Source organism: Vanacampus margaritifer, chromosome 13, assembly GCF_051991255.1.
Source record: "Vanacampus margaritifer isolate UIUO_Vmar chromosome 13, RoL_Vmar_1.0, whole genome shotgun sequence".
In the NCBI taxonomy this organism is placed as follows: domain Eukaryota; kingdom Metazoa; phylum Chordata; class Actinopteri; order Syngnathiformes; family Syngnathidae; genus Vanacampus; species Vanacampus margaritifer.
Window position 1 is genome coordinate 17,292,676 of NC_135444.1, and position 19,992 is coordinate 17,312,667.

At 47.4% G+C, this 19,992-nt stretch overlaps 1 protein-coding gene across 1 annotated transcript; it reads left to right on the forward strand.

Annotated features, from left to right (window-relative positions):
• The first annotated feature begins 359 nt into the window (after nt 1–359).
• Nucleotides 360–19,441, forward strand: prrc2c (proline-rich coiled-coil 2C). The gene is made up of 34 exons (XM_077583643.1): nt 360–736; nt 2,705–2,876; nt 2,982–3,156; nt 3,238–3,347; nt 3,445–3,576; nt 3,688–3,980; nt 4,053–4,132; nt 4,379–4,515; nt 4,589–4,680; nt 4,942–5,109; nt 5,193–5,829; nt 6,006–6,178; nt 6,293–6,557; nt 6,697–6,907; nt 6,970–9,429; nt 9,785–9,942; nt 10,033–10,187; nt 10,600–11,014; nt 11,093–11,178; nt 11,534–11,728; nt 12,335–12,595; nt 12,669–12,761; nt 12,863–12,964; nt 13,170–13,338; nt 13,744–13,953; nt 14,041–14,162; nt 14,826–14,980; nt 15,114–15,345; nt 15,471–15,581; nt 15,831–16,061; nt 16,738–16,838; nt 17,013–17,139; nt 17,786–18,121; nt 18,253–19,441. The coding sequence occupies exons 2-34, from the start codon at nt 2,759–2,761 to the stop codon at nt 18,511–18,513; spliced, it is 8,571 nt and encodes a 2,856-aa protein (XP_077439769.1). The 5' UTR covers nt 360–736; nt 2,705–2,758; the 3' UTR covers nt 18,514–19,441.
• Nucleotides 19,442–19,992: the final 551 nt, after the last annotated feature.

Here is a 19,992-nt window from a genome sequence, read left to right on the forward strand (position 1 = left end):
GATGGTTCCGACACACCTCATTTAAATGATCAGTTCACCGGCAAACTCTGCAGAACCCTGATAACGATCCTGATCATTCGAATCGGGTGTGTTGGAGGAGGGAAAACATCTAAATGCAGGATATGTGGGCCCTCAAGACCCAGTCTGGTGTTGGTGACCCCTGACATAAACCCAAAATATAATACACAAATGGTCTGTTTTTACCAAAAAAAAAGAAGAAGCCTAAATTGACGAAATCTGGAATAACCCTAGAAACTAATTATGCATTCACAATATTTTTAATATTAAAATGTCGCTAATAATAGACAGTTGGAAAAAGGTTTCAAAGACAGAGAGTAGGTGAGGGACACGATGACTTAAATCTGGCAACCCCCGAGCCTCCATCTTTGATTGTGCGACGGGCCGCGGCGAGTGCGGGGCCTCACTGCTCACTCACCTTAGCACAACGCTCTTGCTCACCGATAAACGGGCGTGGAGGGACCCAGAGAGTCCACCGGACGACACTGTACCGGTTCCCCCCGAGCGAAGCCACGAGGATAGTTCAACCAGTGGACGTGGACTCGGACGCCGTCGCAACCGACGAGCCGAGCTAGCAAAACTAGCCGGAGCGGGGCTAGCCATCTTTTTGTAATCCGCCGGCGAGACACTCGAAACTCACCCCGCCGCCGCGAGCCTTAAAAGCGAGGATTCTGACCCCAAAAGTAATAAAGACAAAAGGAAACACCAGCACTGGCAGGTAAGACCGCCTCGACCGCTTAAAAATGACAAGTTATTCCCCTCGTAAGTGTTAGCTCGACGCTATTAGCACGCTTTCGGCCACTGTTAGGGGCGCAAAGAGGATGTATGTGATGGCGATTCGTGAGAAATGAAACCACGTTCAACCATCCAACGGCGGCGGCCTGCTCTCAAATCAGATCATTCTCTCTCACATAACACTCAGTATCCACCAATTGCACGCATTTTCGCATTTACATTGATATAACGTCTCTTTTACATGCTACAACTCTGCCCACCCCCCGGTTGTGATTTGAACCGGGAGGGCCTTCGCCGTACGTCGGTATGAGGCACCGAGCCGCACCGGTGGTCGGCGGGTGGCGGTGGCTAGGCTAGCTGTTGGGCTTCTGAACGCAACGAAACACAGCTTTAATATTAGATATTTTATCTTATGGTCGCCGCCATCTTATGTAGTCAATTCAATATAACGGATTTCCTTTGGAGCCGTCTGCCATGCTGGCGGATGACTTTGAAAGGGGAGAAAAGAACGTGTGGGGTAGGATGGGGAGGGTCCCGATCGATGTCACTTTGACAATGAGGGTTCATGGTAGTTGTACATGAGGAAAGACTCGCAGTTCTTATTGATTGGTCACTCAATTACTATAAACCAACAAATGACAACCAGGGCCACACTCAAAATTAAAATGATACTATATGAGCTCAAAGTCAAGAAGCCATAAAAAGTTATATCCCCCAAATAAGCTGTATTGTTAGGTGATTGTCGTAGCGTTGTGTGAATTAAGTAACATTGCGGGTGTGAATTCATGTAATGAGAATAAAATCAAAATAAGGATATTAAGATAAGGATACAAGAACAAAGTCTTCATCTTACGAAAGAAAAGACAAAATGTTACTAGAAAAAAGTAATGTGAGAATCAAGTCTTAATCTCACAAGGAAAAAATGAGTATATATATATATATGTAGTTGAGTATATATGTATGTATGTTTATATATATTTATGTGTGTGTCTTGAGCCATCTTGTCTTGGGCTCATGTACAATTTCATGTCTCCCCGCGGCTCTTTTATTTTTACTCCATTAACAAGTTTAAATTTGAGGCAACATATGGTCATCAACAACGAATGGGATATTTTAATATTTTCCTTGTCATCAAGTGTGATTTACCTGCCTGTGGCTGTAGTTGCTGTGCTCCATTTAATTCCTTTTGATTCCCTGTTAAAAAAGTCAGCCAAGTCCCCTTTAATTATGATGATCAAGAAAAACGAATAATGAAAGGTGGCATCATTGTGTCAACTGCATTCTGAATTTGGTGGAGCACATTGGCGTCTAACACCAGCCGATGCCAAAACAGTTGTGAAGTCATAATTACAGTAAATATAGTTGTATGAATGAAACTTCTTGGGTGGTAGCCAATTTACCTGGGTGGCCCGCCCAAGTATTAACATGGTGTGGGAAACACTGGACTATGTATTCTAGTTAAGTCATGATTGTCACATGACTGAGAATTGGAAACAGCGTAAGAAGGTTTTTCCCTCGGGGTATAGGTTCAAATAAAAACTTGTCAAGTGCGTGACCCACTTAAGTGAATGTCAAATTGTCGGAAAAGCCTTCATTTATTATTTGACGTAAGTGATGCCAACGACAAACACTGGTGCCGACCACTAAATAATAAATTACCTTTGTATATGTGTGACTTAGCCTCACAACTATTGTCTCTTCTCCCTGAAGCCACTTGGACACACTTTAAAAAAAATAAAATAAAAAATCTTAGCTGATGTTGAAATTGTGGGGGATGGTGTACTCTGCTTCAGATAGTAACATGAATTATGACCCTTTTGTTCTCTCACTACGTTTGTGTTCTCACTTTAATGGCTTATTATAGCATGCCAGGCAATTGTCTATTTTTGTTCAATTTTTAATGCAACCTGATTGTCATTTAAGAAGAAATAATTCTTCCTCCTTTTCTTAGGAGCTGGTTCTGGTGGCTAGGCCAAAGGACCAGACTCAATGAGTTTCCAGCGAAATGTCCGAGAAGTCAGGGCAGAGCACCAAGGCAAAGGATGGCGGCAAAACAAAGTATGCGACCCTTAGCCTCTTCAACACCTACAAGGGCAAGTCTTTGGAAACGCAGAAGACTGCAGGTAGGACCGACCTCACCTGTTCCACCTTAAAAGTGTTGTGTTTCCACGCACCAGGCTCCTGATGAGACTTTCGTGTACTAAAATGGCCTCCTGTTTGTGCATCAGTCGCTGCCAGACATGGGCTGCAAAGTTTGGGTAAAGTTGCTGCCAGCCGGCGCATGCCCCCTCCGGCCAACTTGCCCAGTCTGAAAGCGGAGAACAAGGGCAACGACCCCAACGTTAACATCGTCCCCAAAGACGGAAGCGGCTGGGCATCAAAGACCGAGGCGGGAGACGAGAGGTAGTGTCTTCACTTTTCTTTTTAGACGCTACTTTAAAAGTTTGATTTTGGAACTGTTGCCCTTGATTTTGTGTACCCCAGGCAACAAGAGACACCCCCACCGCAAGCCAAACCAGCAGTGGTCCCGCCTCCAGAGCCTCCCACAGGGGGAAGCCGTTCCTGGGCGAATAGCAAGCAGACGCAGCAGGACGGTAAGAAACGCATGCCAAACCATTAAAGTACATTTTCATATGTCCCCTTTAATAGTTTATTTTTATGCTACTGATAATGTGTTTTGTTTGGGGATAGGAGCTCCTCGCGTGAGCAGCCAATTCCACCAGGAATTCCCCAGCTTGCAGGCGGCCAGCGATGGGGAGAAAGACGGTCAGCAGGAAGAGGACGAGGAGCCGTACGGACCGGGGCCCAGTCTCAGACCTCAAAGTATGGATGTGCATTTAATAATAATACTACTGCTACGACTACTAGTTTAGATGTCATTCATTGGTTGTTTGGAGTCACAGGCCTCCTAAAAAAAAGAGTTTCCTTTGTCAGATGTCGGCAGTTGGCGGGAAGGTGGCGGGAGGAATTTGAATACCACGGCCAGCCCCTCTGAGATGGACAACAGGCCCCCAGAGGAGGGAAGTGCCGATACCACCTCGCCACATGAGGGCACCGACGAGGCCAGCCGAAACGTAACCACTGACAGCCAGAGGGAGAAGAGGGACGGCAGGGACAAGCTGCCACCCTCGGGCCCCTCCCAACCTAAACTTAATGGGGGCCAGCAGCCACCTGCAGGGGTGCCCTCCCACTTTGACCCCACGTTCAGGAGCATGATGCCACCTTATGTATGTCTGCTACAGCAACACTAAACCTTTCTGCTCGTTTGTCTCATCGTTGTCATTTTTTTCCTGTTTCAGATGTTTCACGCTTATCCTCAAGTGGCACAAGGCCCGAGGCAAGCCAATGTCCGGTACTCAGTGGCACAAGATGGCGTCAGGTGGGTTCCCTCCTGAAAAGGAGGTGTTCTCTATTTTTCATTTTTGTAATGACCATCTTGAAATCACTGTTTATTATTCCTCCGTATCCCTTGAAATGTGGGCGGTGCTTATGTATGATCATTTCAAGTGTTTCCAAGAGCCCGTTCATCACTGCGCTCAGTATTCATTTCTGTTTGAACCAACCTTGAAGAGGGGGTGACTTGTTATTGTCGACATGGTAACTAGAATGAATGACTGTCTTTCAGGGCTCCTCGCTTGGCACGACCGCAGCAGCCGCCCCCTCAAGCGTGGCTCCAGGATCCAGATCGACCTTCGATCGTTAGCGCCACGGAGCTCAAAGAGCTGGACAACTTGGACACCGATACTGATGAAGGCTGGGCGGGTCAGTAAAACGGTTTGAATAGGTAGTTTACTCGCGTCGTGCCCTTTTTTTAAATCTTGATCATCTGTTCCAGGAGCTCAGATGGAGGTGGACTATACGGAGAAGCTGAACTTCAGTGATGACGAGGAGAACCAAGCTGCTAAGGAAAAAGGCGAAAATTGGCAAGTGTCTTGGAAGTGTTCCATCAAGTGCCTTTTGATTTACTGGGTGTTCATCGACACTCATAAAAAAAAAAATATATATATATATATCAAAGATATTCACACATATCTAGAAAAATATGCCGGTCAGTCCAGCTGATTTGAAGACTTAAAGACTTTTTATTTTGAGAAAATTTGCTTTTTTAATGCATTTGTTAAATGGTAAAGCGACTATCTCCGCCCTTTATTTCACTTAACGTGTTTGTTTGTTTGTTTTTTCAGGGAGTGGATGGGCAAAGTGGAGCGTATGAGATCGCGCCCACCAGATGGTCAGGAGGGTTCTGAGGAGCACGGAGGCGGTAAAACGTCATGGGTGGACAGTGTAGATCCCAGAGTGCCATTGCCCGGCAGTGCGGGACACTACAACAAAGCGGCTGCCCTGCAGGACTACCAGGTAGTAATGCATTGTGCATGCTGAGAGGATGGAAAAGCGACATAGAATCCTAATCAATCTCTGGTATTGTATTTATTCCCTAGGGCGGCGCCCGCGCAGGTAGTGGCGGTGCTCCGCGTGGCAGCAAACCGCCAACTGCCGCTGACGAGGACCCTGAGGCTTGGCGGCAGAAACGAAAGAAGTCGTCGGAAGTTTCTGAAGCGGTGGAACGCGCGAGGCGCAGGAGAGAGGAAGAGGAACGGAGAATGGAAGAGCAGCGCCTTGCCGCGTGCGCCGAAAAACTGAAACGGCTCAATGAAAAACATCGCCTGTTGACCGAGGATCAAGCCAGTTTGCCTCAGACCGCATGCGATGAGGTTCTAGCTCCAAAAGAGGAAGCACAGCTGGCTCCTGATAGCACATTGAGTCCTGCACCCTCAGTCACAGTTTTACAGCCGCAGGCCCCTGTCGTGCAAGCTCATCTACCCGAGAGGGTTGACCGGGACGGGGCGGGGATCAAACTAGAGCAAGTCGAACCAATTGCCGAGAAAGAGGACGAGGAGGAGGCACCCCTACCTCATCGTCCCATCTCCCCTGTCCAGAGGCCTGCGGTCTTAGCGCCGGAGCCTCCGACTGAAACAGAAAGCACCTTGGCAGCGGTTGAGCCGCTCGTCGATGAGAACAAAGCTGAACGGACAACAGTGCCTATCCGAGACTATTTCAACTTGGAGGACAACAGAGGTGAGAAAAAAAATGTTAGTGCAAGCCATCTAATGTGGACAAAGCATGGCAGCGCAAGGGCCTGTTTGTCACTGCTCACAGATTGCAGCAGAAATCATCACAATAAACCAGCCAGACCACCTCAGAGCTTTTATTTGAAGTGTATATTTTTTTTTCTCCCATCTTTCTGTTTACAGTGGATGAAGCGATCCTGTCACTGCCTCATATGGACTCCCCCAGCAGTGAGGATGTAGCCATTGCACCCCCGCTGCTGGAGGGTGAGGCCGCCGCTGCTATGCGTCCATCCCTCACCTCCGGCTACTCCAAACAGTTTCAAAAATCCCTGCCACCTCGTTTCCTCAGACAGCAGGTGAAATCAAATCTTCCGTTTCCTTCATGATCTTGAATGTCATTATGGAAGAAAATATTTCTAGATGGGGAAATGACAGTCAATACTGTATTGTTGTCTTTATTGGTCTTAAAGGAGCAAATGAAGCAGCAGCAGTGGCAACATCAGCAGCAACAAGGTGGGGGCTCTGTGTCCCCATCGGGTAGTAGTGGAGTTCCAGCTACCCAACAGCCGCAGCAGCAACACCGCTCAATGTATCAACCCATCGGACCCCATCCCCATCCCCAGCACTTGGCCTCCATGGGCTTTGACCCTCGCTGGATTATGATGCAGTCCTACATGGACCCTCGCATGATGTCCGGGCGCCCTCCCATGGACATGCCCACCAACATTCACACTGGTAACTTTAACATTGTACTGCACTATACAATGTGTTAAATGATGGACAGGCACTTAAGAGATCCAAGTATCTGTGTACACAATTCTATTTTCCTAAATCCCCTTGAATCAAACTGCTAAATCAATCTCTCCCTCTTCAGGGCGGATCCCCCCGAAGCAGATCGCACGCAGAGAGCCGGGAGACAACTCCAGCTCCAGTTCAGACTCATTTGACCACTTGACTCGACCCATCCGTGACCATGGCCTGCCGCCTGACTCAAGGATGGTGTGGGGGTCCGACCCGTACCCACCGTCGGAACCACTGCCTTCTGTAACGCCTCCTAAAGGGCGCGACGACAGCACGGAGCCAAGGTAACGAATGTAAATGACAGATTTTTTTTTTCATAGTCTAATCATGTGTTTCTCTCATTTAGGCTTGACTCTGGTTTAGATTTGGAAAGGGGTCTGCCGCCAATGTATCCCCAGGAGCCCAGTGCGTTGGACTCCCGTAAGAATAACTTCTTCAGGGACCCACCTGAACCCATACCAGCCTTTACGCAGAGCCCAGATGATGTGCCTGGACCTATTGACCGGGTTCCGCTCACCTCCGGCTTTGACCCCGATGAGTCTGGTCTGCCGAGTGGGGAAGAAGTCGAAGCGCTAGGAAAAGCTATGCTCCAGAGAAGTGTCTCCCAGGGCTCCTGTCACTCGCTAAAGCTCGATGAGCCTAGGTTTGATGGACTACCACTGGGAAGCAAAACATTAGAGCTGCAAGGCACAGTTGACCGGGCTGATGATAAACCTCAGAACGAACTCTTCACACCGGCCGCGTTGACCAACAGCAGGGCCACGCCACCAGCCGACGGGCTACACAAACCAGAAAAGCTGCCTCTACCCATTCCCAGCAAGCAGAAGTCCGAGCTACGCTGGGGCGGGCGGCCCGGTCGCAGAGAAGGACCGGGCGGGGAGAGACCTCTCCGTAGGTCTGGACCAATTAAGAAGCCCGTTCTAAGGGACATGAAAGAAGAACGAGAGCAAAGAGAAGAGAGAGAGAAACGTCACGAGAGAGGTGAAAGGGGGGATAGGACCAAAAAGGACCAGTCCTCCAAAGTTCCCTCTGTGGTTGCAGCCGTCTCTGCCGCCGCCGCCGCCGCCTCTGCGGTAGCTACAACAGCTTCTGAAGGCTCCAGAGCGCAAAGTGAGGGCAAGAGAGAAGCTGCTGAGGTTGAGGAAACACAGATTAGCCTTCCTAAAGCCAGAGAGTCCTTAACGTCCTCTGGGGTCCCGACATCTTCCTCTCAGGAGGATAAGGCTGACAAACCGCCCAGCATTGAAAAGCACCCAGAACCGAAACTGCCTAGAAAGGAGTCAAATATCGCTCTCCGTAACTACCGACGAGAGGAGAGAGAACGAGACCGTGATCGGGACAAAGAAATGGACAAGGACAGAGACAGGGAGTGGCCGATCGACAGCAATTTCAAAGGTCGGGGTCGTGGAGAGTATTACTCCAGAGGGCGGAGCTTCCGTGGGACGTACAGTGGCCGAGGAAGGGGCGGTCGTGGTCGGAGCAGAGAGTACCCTCACAGAGAACCTCGATCGCGCTCGGATTTACCTTCTGGAGCGGCGGCCTTCCGTAACAGGGAGGAAAGCGAGACACGCAGCGAGAGCTCCGACTTTGAGGTTATACCAAAGCGCAGACGCCGACGTGGCTCAGACACGGATTCTGAAAGCGAGGGTGGAAGGGAGTCCGCCAGTGATACTGGGCCATCCGACCGCGAGCCGAGCGCCAAGCCGAGCCGCCCACTTAGACGTGATTTTCCTGGCGAGGTGCGTTCTGGTCTCCACAAGCCTGGCTTTGTGCCACCTCACATGGTGGACAAAGGGGGATCTAGATTTGATGATGAAGGCAGACCCAAGCCAGGGTTTCTGCCCAAAGGAGAGCCTTCACGGCGGGGAAGAGGAGGGTTGTATAGTAGACGAGGTGGAGCCAGAGAACGTGGTGGCCCTCGCTCAGCCCCTCTTAGAAGACCAATGGGCAGAGAGTCTTCATCTCAGTGGCCTTCCAAGCCAATGGAGACATTCAGACCTGAGGACATGGAGTCCACTTCAAGATACGATCACCCGCCATCGGATCGGCGGCCACCTAGATCTGACGGCAAGAAATTCATGGAAGGCGGTCCTCAGAGTAGCAGAGAGCGACCTCGCCGATCCAGACCGGCAAGACCTCCCAGGCAAGATAAGCCGCCCCGCTTTCGGCGGCTAAAGGAACGAGAAGCTGCTGTCCTGGCAAGCGGAGATCCAGGCCCGAGTCGCCCCGTGTCTCTACCTCCTGTGCCTGTTTCTGCACCTGCTTCTGCTGCCATTTCTGCACCTTCATCACTTTCACCGACCTTATCAAGAGCACCAGGAACTCCCTTAACTGTTCCTGCAGAAGCGATGGCACCTGCACACAACCTCCCTGCTCCCCACGACGGACCCTTCTCCGAAACGATCGGCCACGCTGCCGTCGCTGCAGTCGGCACAAAGTCCCCAGATCTGTCCAACCAGAACTCTTCTGATCAAGCCAACGAGGAATGGGAGACGGCCTCCGAGAGCAGCGACTTCAACGAGAGGAGAGAGCGAGAGGAGAGGCGAGGAGCGCAGGAGGCTGCCAGCATCTCTGCTGCCGCCCTGGTGCCTGCGCCTCTCCAACGTTCGCTGACGCCTAGCAAAAGTCCCCCTGAGGGAGTCATCTCACCCAAACGAGATGGAGCCGCTTCTGGCAAGAGGAGCTTCTCCAGCCAGAGGCCAATTGAGAGACCGAACCGAAGAGGCAACAGTGGAGCCAAACCAGGTCGCAGCTACGGTGGGCCCAAGGGGGACAGAAGGGGAGGAGCCAAAGGTGGCCGCAAAGGGTAAGTTTGAAGAATTGACCGCGAGGGGGAGGGAGGGCTGTCATTTTTCCTCAGCTGTCGGGTGAAAGTTTTTTTAAAAAGATAATTCTAGCCTCCGCTGATGTTATTTTTAAATGCTTATTTAAACTCACAGCAAAAACTATATTCTCATTCAACTAGAGGGTGTAAAAAAAAAAGAAAAAAAGAAAAAGAAGGTTTTTGTGAGATCAAATGCCAAACACCTTTTGGGCATGTCTAATCAGGTTGTAATTTTAATTAGACTTCTTCATGGTTGAACCTTAAGAAACTGCACATATTAATATACTATGACCATGTATCTCAACTGGCTATGTCCTCATTTCTTTTTTCAATTCAGCCCTGGCGGTCAGCAAAACGCTGATGGAACAGCATCAGCCTCTGGATCGTCGAGGTCTGCCAAAGATCAGGCTGCACGACGTAAAGATGAGGCAAAGATGGCTGTCAAGAAGCCCAAAGAGAATGCTCTCTCCCAGTTTGACCTAAACAACTATGCCAGTATGTAAACGTTTTTTTTTTTTAAACAAATTGCACACTTTGTGTCCGCGTTAAGAAAAAAAAAACTAATGCAAATGTCTGTTGTTGTAGGTGTGGTCATTATCGACGACCACCCTGAGGTCACCACCACAGATGACCCGCAATCCAGCACAAACGACGACGGTTTTACCGAGGTGGTCTCACGCAAGCAACAAAAACGTCTTCAGGACGAGGAGAAGCGAAAGAAGGAAGAACAAACTACTCAGGTACGAAGACAGAGATTATAATTAGGTTGTGCGAACTGTGAAGTCTCTCTCACTGTTTTGGGAGGCCTTCAATATGCCTGAAATACCCATTTTTGAATTGAATGTCTTTTATTCTTTTTGGGTTTTTTTGCAAACAATTATGCGGAGCCCCGAAAGTGACATGGGTGAAATATGTTTCTTATTAGGACGATAAATTTTCTCGTACTATCAAAACTTAATTGTTCCAATGAGTGAAAAGGGTTTCTCATCCAAACAAGAAACATGTCACAATTCCCTAGCCCCCATCTTAGAGGCTCAGTAGGATTAATTTTGTTTAGTTTTTTATCCAGTATTACAATACTTGTCATCTACCACAATTCTAGTGTTTTCCAATTTCGCTGTAGTTATAATATAACCGATGCTGTGCTTTCAGAATTGGGGTAAAAAAGGCTCCGGCGACAAGAGCAGAGGTGGTGGAGGAAAGTTACCTCCAAGATTTGCTAAAAAGCAATCATCACAGCAGCAACCTCAGCAGCAGCAGCAGCAACAACAACAACACCAGGCCTTGTCACAATCTCAACCTGCGGCACCAGCATCCACCCCTCAAGCCCAGCAGCAGCCTGCCATCTCTGCTCCCCAGCATCCTCACCTCACCACCGCTCAGCCAGCTGCATCCCCGCAGACCCTGGAAGGAACGGTGCCATCCGTGCCGGCCACCGCTGTGGACTTTACCTCAAAGAGCCTCCCCTCCGCTAACACGGCCGCCTCACAGGCGCACGGCAATTTGGGTACTGAACTGTGGGAGAAGAAAGTAGCTAGTCCGGCCGTCCTCCCCGATGTCAAAAAGCGTACGTTGTTATGGCTCCTGCTGTTTTAAAAAATGTGACTACTGGGTGGAAGTAATCTCTTCTTAATTTTCTTGGCAGTGGGTCCCATCAGCCCTCCTCAGCCTCCTTCCGTGAGTGCCTGGAACAAACCTCTGACCTCTTTTACCGGCACAGTCTCCTCTGAGGTTTGTTTGGCCTTCCGTTCGATCCACCTTCCCTCCTCCCCACCTCGACTTAGGAAAAGTGGGAGACTCAAGCTCATACCGTGTCGCAGTCAGACTTAAATTACCAATTTTGTGGCAAACATTTATGTACGACTTGACTTTGACCTGGCCAATCTTGCTATCTTATGTTGCAGTATTATTATTATTATTATTATTATTTATTTTATTACTATCAGCATTTTCAAGGAAGTCGGCCATTTGTTTTGTTTTTAAAAAATGTTTTTTTTTTTTTTTGGTGTAGTGCCTGCAAATATGGCATCGCCCCCAAAATGCTATGTTGCCGTCTGGTAGTTACATACCAATTGTTCTTCATCAGGGTGGGAAATCCGTTGCCGATGTTGGCGTGGAGTTGGCCATCGACAGTATTCAGTTCGGAGCTCCGTCATCCGCCGGCAGCACGGACAGCGACGGCGTTCCCGCTCTGCTCGAGACCGCAACAGACAACAAGCTTCCTGCTCCTAAAGAACAGAGACAGAAACAACCTCGCGCTGGCCCCATCAAAACACAGAAGGTAAATCATCTGTGTGTTTATTATTCGTGGAACAACATATTCTGTTGAACATATATTCTCTCACATAGTTGCCTATTTATCACACAGACATTAAATATAATGAAAAATCGAATCCAAAAAGAGAAAATGGAAGTAATCAGTCACATTCTAACTATGGTACAGCTATATTTGTAGTATATTATTGACAGTGCTATATAATGAATATTAATAGAACATGTCATGTATGAAACATTGTAACGTGTGCCAATCGGGACTTAAAATTATTAAAATGTTAACATGCTAATAATACAGTCAGTTACAAATACAGATACTATAGCAGTATGTTTTTAAATAATTGCCTGTTGAGCCCATTTGAACTCTGTTGCTAACCAAAACAGCAGGATCTATTGACTTATATAAACCATCTCAGATCAATTAAAGTAGAGTTCCCTGCATGGTATAAAAAAATTATATTTACCTTCCAGTAGACACTGATTTATTATCGACTCTCATTTTTATGTTTTAAAAATCCTGACAAATTATCTTTTAAAGAAATGCAATTTTACAAATACAGGGAGTCCTGTTTTCTAAATTAAACTGTCTGCTCGAATCCATCCTTTACCTCAGCTCCCGGACATGGAGCCAGTAGAAACCAAGGAGTACAAACCAGGTCCCATCGGCAAGGAGCGCTCCCTGAAGAACCGCAAGGCAAAAGATGCCAGGGGAGGCGAGGGCGAGGGGATGGAGGCGGGAGTGCCGGGAGGCGGTGTCGTCAGCAGAACCGCCGCCTCTAGCCCCCCCACCAGCGACGGCGCGGTCGCCGAGCTGGGCGGAGACATCGAGGGCATGATCACGGTGCCTTCGGCCGAGTACACCAGCAATTCCAAGGTAGTCGTGTTTCCACAATCCTATTGGCTTGTGCGTTATTGAGCTTGAGTTAAACCGTTTCTTTCATTCCCAGGAGTCTGTTACAGACTACACCACCCCCTCGTCCTCGCTCGCTGACAGCGTTCCAACTGGAAACGTTAAAATGGAAGAGAGTCTGGTCGCCAGTGTGAGTGTCCATGGATGCATGGAATATGCATAGAATACATCTAATGTATGTGAAATGTGTTAAAATGGTGGTTCAACTTTCTCTTCTGGGTTTTTCCTCAGGTGGCACTCCCACACTCGTTGCCTCTCCCTCGGCGAGAGACCCTGCAGCAGAGCTCCCCGCTCAGCACAGTCTCTCCCGCCACCGTTGACCTAACACTAAAGGTATACATACTCCAAATGAAACGGATTCATGGCGTTTACATTCCCTTCAATGGGGAGCGTGACTGGAGATAAGAGTGTTTTGAGTTAAGAGCGTTGTCACGAAACATATCTTAACTTGCATATCAAGGTACCACCTTGAGGAGAAACTAATCATTCTCTGAAGTAGCACAGCTAATTGGCGAACGTCTTATTTTGTGCGGCTCAGATGGAGTCCGCTCGCAAAGCGTGGGAGAACTCGCCGAGTCTGGAGAAGAACTCGCCAGCCACCACCTCCTCCTCGCCCATCACCTCCTGCGCATCCTCGTACTCGTTCTCCTCGACGTCCATGCCGCAGATCCCCGTGGCCTCAGTCACACCCAGCACCTCGCTTTCCGGTAACAAAAGCCAAAATAAAATTAGAAATGCTTTTTTTTGAAAGTCTCCCGGGCACACGAGTGGATCCTTTTTGATTGTTCTGTAGCCATTAAGGTGGGACAGCGTGTTGCCATAGTAACTGAAGGCCTGCGTTCATCACACAAATATCAAATGTTTGTCAAAGTTCTGAATGTTACTTTAATGAAGAGCTATATATGGAATAGTAAGGTGAAAGGTCACGTATTTGTGACATCACCTTTTCACATTTTCCTGTGGAAAATATCCTCAACTTTTTTTTTTCATACATGTGAATGTTTATCAGTGTTTTTTTTTTTTTTTTTTGACGAATATTGGTTCACAACTCAGGAAAAGTGTCAAATGATGTGATCATATTCAAATCCCCCCCACCCCCCTCCCCAATACAGGTTCTGGCACCTACACGACCTCATCCCTTGGCACCAAGACCACCACTGCCTCGGACCCTCCCAACATCTGCAAGGTGAAGCCCCAGCAGCTGCAAGGTGGCAGCCTGACCGCCAGCGGCGTCAGCACCTTTTCCCAACTGGGTTGCATTCCGCCGCTGCTAACCCAGCAGCAGCAGACCCCGCAGGTGTACGTGTCTCAGTCTGCAGCAGGTGAGAATGAGATTCTATGGAGAACAGCCCACCCGCCCCTACCCTTTTTTTTTTTTTTTTTTTTTAAACCGTTACCTATTTATGCAGGTTCTGCAGCTCAGATTCCGGCCTTCTACATGGACACTAGCCATCTTTTCAGCACCCCACACCCGCGATTGGCTCCTCCCTCTTTGGCACAGCAGCAAGGTTTCCAACCCGGCCTCTCGCAGGTAAGCAGTCGTACATTATGATTTACATCCTCTTTTTACGATGGATTTCAGTTTACTGTAATTGACGTTGTAAACTGAGAAATGCCCTTATTTAGTTAGGGCTGTCCAATTTATTGAAATTCAATTGCAATTTCATTTATTACACTCCACAATTACAAAATTGGCATAATTGTAAACAAAATAAAAGATTCTTAATACTAATTTTGAGTTGTGTAAATTTATATATTTGCACCTTTTTATTTTAAAATGACAAATTTAACAAATCTTGGTTGGTCCCAAAAAAAACTTGCATAATTATATAGTGTTTTAGAGAAATTTGTCTTAATATTATTTACATGTTTAATCATTTTCTTGTTTTGTACCAAAAAACAAATGATTGTCCTAATCGTGATTTTAATTCTTACCAAATTAATCGTGGTTAATATTTTCTTCATAATAGAGCAGCCCTACCCTTATTGACCAATCCAGCTTGAATCTCATAACTTGTCATTTCGAGTAACCTCACCTCCGCAATAATGACTCAAAAAGAACAACATATTTCCGCTAACCTTTGCAGGGTGTCAAGATAAAGTGCAAAATAAGAATCATTTAAATTTCATAACCTTGGAAGTATCCCACATCAGGGCCCCAACCGTAAAGCTCTCCGTCTGTGTGACTCGTTAGCCAACAGCGGTCCAGCAGATCCCCATCCCGATCTACGCCCCGCTGCAAGGGCAGCCCCAGCACCAACACACGCACCAGGCCCAACTGGGACTCGGCGCCGGCCCTCCAGTCTCGCAGCCTCAGGACCTGTTCAGCTCCTCGCTGCAGCCGTACAGGTACTGCTTAATGTTGTCAGGACTTGGGACTAGTCAGCTAAATCTTATGAAAGACTTGACTTTGTATTCATGAGACTCAAATTGACTTGACTATTTTAATTTATTTAAAAAAAAAAAAATCCCGTCGCTTCAGGTCTCAGCAGGCATTCATGCAGAGCAGCCTGTCGCAGCCCTCCATGATGCTGTCGGGGCCGTCCCTGCACAGCTACGCCGGCGTTCAGGCGCCCGAGCTGGGCAAGCCGCAGTCCAGCCTGGCCTACCAGCAGCCCTCCTCCACCCAGCACATCCCCATCCTGTTTGAGCCGCAGCTCAACCAGCCGTCCGGCATGGGGGGCTCCCAGCTCATTGACACCCACCTGCTGCAGGTAGCAACGCGATCATGTGTGACTGTTGGATTTAAAAAAATACAATTAAATTAAATTTTAAAAAAAACAGAGGGGGGGGGTGGGGGGTAAAAATATATAATATATTCATGTGTTGTCGATTTTAGGCTCGTCAGGGGATGAGTCAGCATTCCAACATGTACTCGGGGCAGGTGCAGCAGCATGGCCAGAGCAGTTACTACAGCAGCACTCAGTCTCCAAGCTCTGCAATGCAGCAGGTAAAAGGAGGTTGACAGTTTGAAGACCTGGGTTTGTCTTGACTTGACAAGTCTTGCCTATAACACTTAAAAATCTGCAATTTTCCCCACAGGATTTATTTTATTAAAAAAAAAACAAAAAAAACACAACTATGAGAAAATTTGTGTTTCCAAATACTTTTGTCCATTTACTTTTGGTAAAGTCCTCACTTGACCACATTCTTGTGATTTCAAAAAATCTAATCTTAAACCAAGCGTGTCTGCTTCCAGGTGACGGTCCCCCTGCCAGGTTCCCAGCTCTCCCTGGCCAATTTCGGCTCAGGCGGCGGTCAGCCCCTCCTGGCGATGCCGCCCACCCCCCCGCAGGCGCAGCCCCCCAACATCGGCAGGCAGCCGCCCATCTCGCAGCCGTACCGAGGCCTCATGGGCCCAAGTCACAGCCACAGCCACAGTCATAGTCACAGCCACAGCCACAGCATGATGCAGCCTCCCACCAGCAAGGTACCGTTGCAAACGCATAATTGTATAAATGCTGAAGGGGTTTGAAACTTTGAAAAAAAAAAAATTGGGCAAAAATATTCAGGACATTTGGGCAACCATTTCCCGTTTCTTTCCTCAATTTTTCTCCCCCCCCCCCCCTCCCCCAAACATAAAAAAAAAACTTTACTTGATATGGAGACATTTTCTAAAAGTAGCTAAAATAATTTTCCCCACAATTCCCATTTTTCGCATATTTCACTGTTCCACATTGTGCATAGCAAAATTCCCAATTGGAGCCTTTCTTTTTCTTTTTCGCAAATTCAAACCACTCCAATGTCAGACTCTTAAATTTAATCAGGACATATACTATTTTCCACATCTTTTCCCACAAAATTCCCAGATAATGCATTTTTTTTTAATTATTATTATTATTCCCAAATCCGTTGACATTTTTCACACACCTCATTCAGGGCATTTGCTGTCCATTCTAAGGGGTAACATATTGACACACATTATTGCTTGTTGTGACTAGCTTTTGAGCAATTCTCCTTAAACAGTATTAGTACTATAATTATAATAAAAAAAAAAAAAAAAAAAAGCAAATTAAAGAAATCATCCAACTGTCAAAACATCCTAAAGCGACGACCACCTCTGTATTGTGTGCGCGGTTTTAATTTGAATTGTAACATGTCGCAAGATGGACATGGACCTCAAGCTGTTTGGCGGCGGGATGGATGTGAAGCCCGTGACGCCTCCAGTCAGCGCTCGGAGCACCACGCCGACATCCAGCCCTTACAGGTAAACATCCACCCGACACGCTTAAATGTACTAAATGCATATTTGGGAGTTAAAATGCAGCGAAACGTCATCGATATGCTCTGGACCCAAATGTGTCAATTTTTCCATCATAGAGATGAAGTGAAAAAAAAGAGTCTTTGGAAAACTGTTGGTAACACGGTTGTCTCCATCCAGGGCAAGCTCCACCTCGCCCAGCAGCCAGTCGGCCAAACTGAACAGCATGTTGTACCAGAAGCAGTTCCAGCCCAACTCTGGCAACATGAGGATGACTCAGCACTTCCCCGGCCAGTTCAACCCTCATGTGAGCGTCTCTCCGCAATCTCAATGCAGAATTATTGCAGCCATACATTTAGGCCAGTAGAGGGTGCTAGTGTGTAATCACAAGAGGTTCGGTACAGCTGTGAGCATGTGGCGCAAAGGCTTTCTTGTCTTTGGGGTGAGTCGGCAACATTTGCTGAACTGGAATTGTTTGGCAATTAGAAAATTGTCCGCTTGAACGCAAAATGGTGGACTTATTTTTCAAACGTGACATCTGAATGATGAAAATGTTTTTGCAATTTATCATCTGTCTCGTAAATGGGTCAACACTCTTTGAAACAGAACTTCTTGGGAGTCTGCCAGTTTGATACACGCTTGTGAAATTACAAATTTGTGGATATTAACTCATTTAGAATTACTGATATTTATCTATTTAAAGAAACGGCGTATGTTAATGATTTCTCACATACATACTTTTAAAACATTCTTGGGAAATCACTATGTACCATCACCGATGAGCTATTTTTAAAACAGACCCGCAGGCACCGTGTTAACTCCTGATCTATTATGTGAGGTTTGAATTTATTAGCTAACAGACAAACAAGTTTGTCTGGAAATGAGCCTAAAATGACAAAATGGCCACTTGACACGCCGCTACAAAATGGCGTCTTTGACCCGTGTGCCCACAGCTTCTGTCCCAAGCCAACATGGTGTCCCCTCTCGTGCGGGCGTCCCACACCAACTCGTTCGGCGGAGGCGGCGGCGGCATGCAGCGCTCGCCCATGGGCCCGCCCATGGGCCCCAACGTTGGCATGGGCCCCAACATGGGCATGGGCCCCAACATGGGCATGGGCCCCAACGTTGGCATGGGCGGGAGCGGCGGCGGAGGCCTCATGCCCCACCCCAGGCCTCAGCACCCCCAGCACGGCCAGCACCCTCAGCACCTGCCTCCCCGGGGGCCCGGCGGACCCCCCATGCCACCCAGGGGCATGCAGGCTGCCCTGAAGGCTGAGCAGGACCTCAAGGTAAACATCTGGTAGTTTTGTGGATTAAAAAAAAAAATCTATATTTTTTTTGGTGGGGGGGGTGGGGGGGGGGGGGCGTGATTTCAACGCTTGTGCACTTTGGTCTGACTGGTCGCCGGTCCCCGCCTCAGGCAAAGCAGCGCGCCGAGGTCCTGCAGTCCACCCACAAGTTCTTCTCGGAGCAGCAGCAGCTCAGCAAGGCGCTCAAGCCGCCGCCCCAGCTGCTGGACGCCGCCCCGCCCCAGATGGCCCAGCTGCCGCCCCCCAACCCCGACGCCAACAAGCCGCCCCAAGTCCCCCCGTCGGCCTTGGCGTCGGCCATGGCCTCGGCCAAGCCCGTCCGCACCGGACCCATCAAGCCGCAGGCCATCAAGCAGGAGGAGGGCAAGTAAAAAAAAAAAAAAATGGGAGAAAGGAGACAGCCTGCAGGCCGGCCGCCTTTTGTCAGCTGCGTGTGCGCGCTCGTGTGTGTTTGGGAAAACGTAGAAGAGTTGACAGCGACGTGTGCTGCTCACTTTTTTTTATTGCTCTTTTTCTTTCTTTTGACTTCAGCTCCCTATTTTTTATTTGAGGATCACTTTGACCTGTTAAAGAAATAATCTTTTTGTTGTTTTTCTGTAGTTGAAAACAATCTTGTCGATGCAGACGCGTTCGAAATTCATCAAAACATGCGAGCGTCATTTCACACCGCGAAACATCCTGAATTGTCTCGTCCCCGCGCGCCCCCAATGTGAAAATCGATCTCGTCACGCACGTGTGTGTGTTTGTGTGTGTGTGTGAGACGGGATGCTCCTGTTTACTTAGCCAAAGGTTAAAACAGCACAGGGAGGATGTTGTAATAGGATTTCTCCAACACACACTCACACACACATTCATTAAGAGAACACAGAAGGAGCTGCATTCTTTTTTTTAATTTTTATTATATATATATATATAAATATATCTATATATACTGATGAGAAGCATCAGTCCTGTTTTCTCCACGTCTGCCTTCTGTCCCAAACAAACAAGCAAAGAAGCCGAGCGCGCTCCGGCCCCGCGTTTCTTCTTCGCCTTCGGAGGCTCCCTCACACACAAAATGGCCGCCCCCTGTTTTCCAGACAGGAGAAGGAAGAGTTTGGGAAGATGAGTGAGTGGATGATGGATGGATGGATGGATGACTGAAGAGCGAGAGGGAGGGAGTGTCATGAGTTTTTTTTTTTCCTTCATTTGTTTTGTTGTACTTGTACAGGGGTTACATCGCTGTATTAAAATATGTACGGTCTTATTTACATTCTCTTGGTTTGGTTACAGAAACTAATAAAAACGAAATACTGTTAAGAGGACTCCAGTGTGCGCTCACTTGTTTTTGGCAACTTGGTGCTATTGCAAGATTTTCACTGATTTTCTTGATTTTTAACTGGCAGTTTTGTAAGCACACATAATGTTAACAAACACTTTTAGGGGCTACCTCAAAGGTAACTTGAATTTTATTTTAAACTCAAGAGTAGTTAAGATATAGTTTTTTTTTTTTTTTTATGTCATATTTTTCTTAGGGAAAATGCCTCAATAGAGGCTAGCTAGCAGTTAGACATTGAAATCAAACTTGGGAGGCAAAAAAAAGTGTTTTTTGGAAAAGTATCCTTCAAATGTCCAACCCTTAATTTTAGACCAAAAAATTCTAGAAAATTATGCTTCATTATTCTAATGATTAGAAATTAAGAGGGGAAAAATATATATATAAAAAAAAAGGCCTCATAAGACCCCAATATTTTGTTATTCAAAGCAAATTCTGCTTTAAAAAAACAAAAAACTCAAATAATAAAGGTGTATGCGTTACAAACCAAAAAATTTTTGAGGGGAAAAGTGCAGCTTTGAATTTTCAACCAAAT

Bases quoted from the DNA above. Each gene is read 5' to 3' on its own strand.
- prrc2c (XM_077583643.1), top strand. From the start codon at position 2,759: ATGTCCGAGAAGTCAGGGCAGAGCACCAAGGCAAAGGATGGCGGCAAA. The intron at 13,339-13,743 runs GTAACAAAAGCC...TCCCCAATACAG, and splicing joins ACCCAGCACCTCGCTTTCCG to GTTCTGGCACCTACACGACC. The intron at 16,062-16,737 runs GTACCGTTGCAA...ACATGTCGCAAG, and splicing joins TGCAGCCTCCCACCAGCAAG to ATGGACATGGACCTCAAGCT.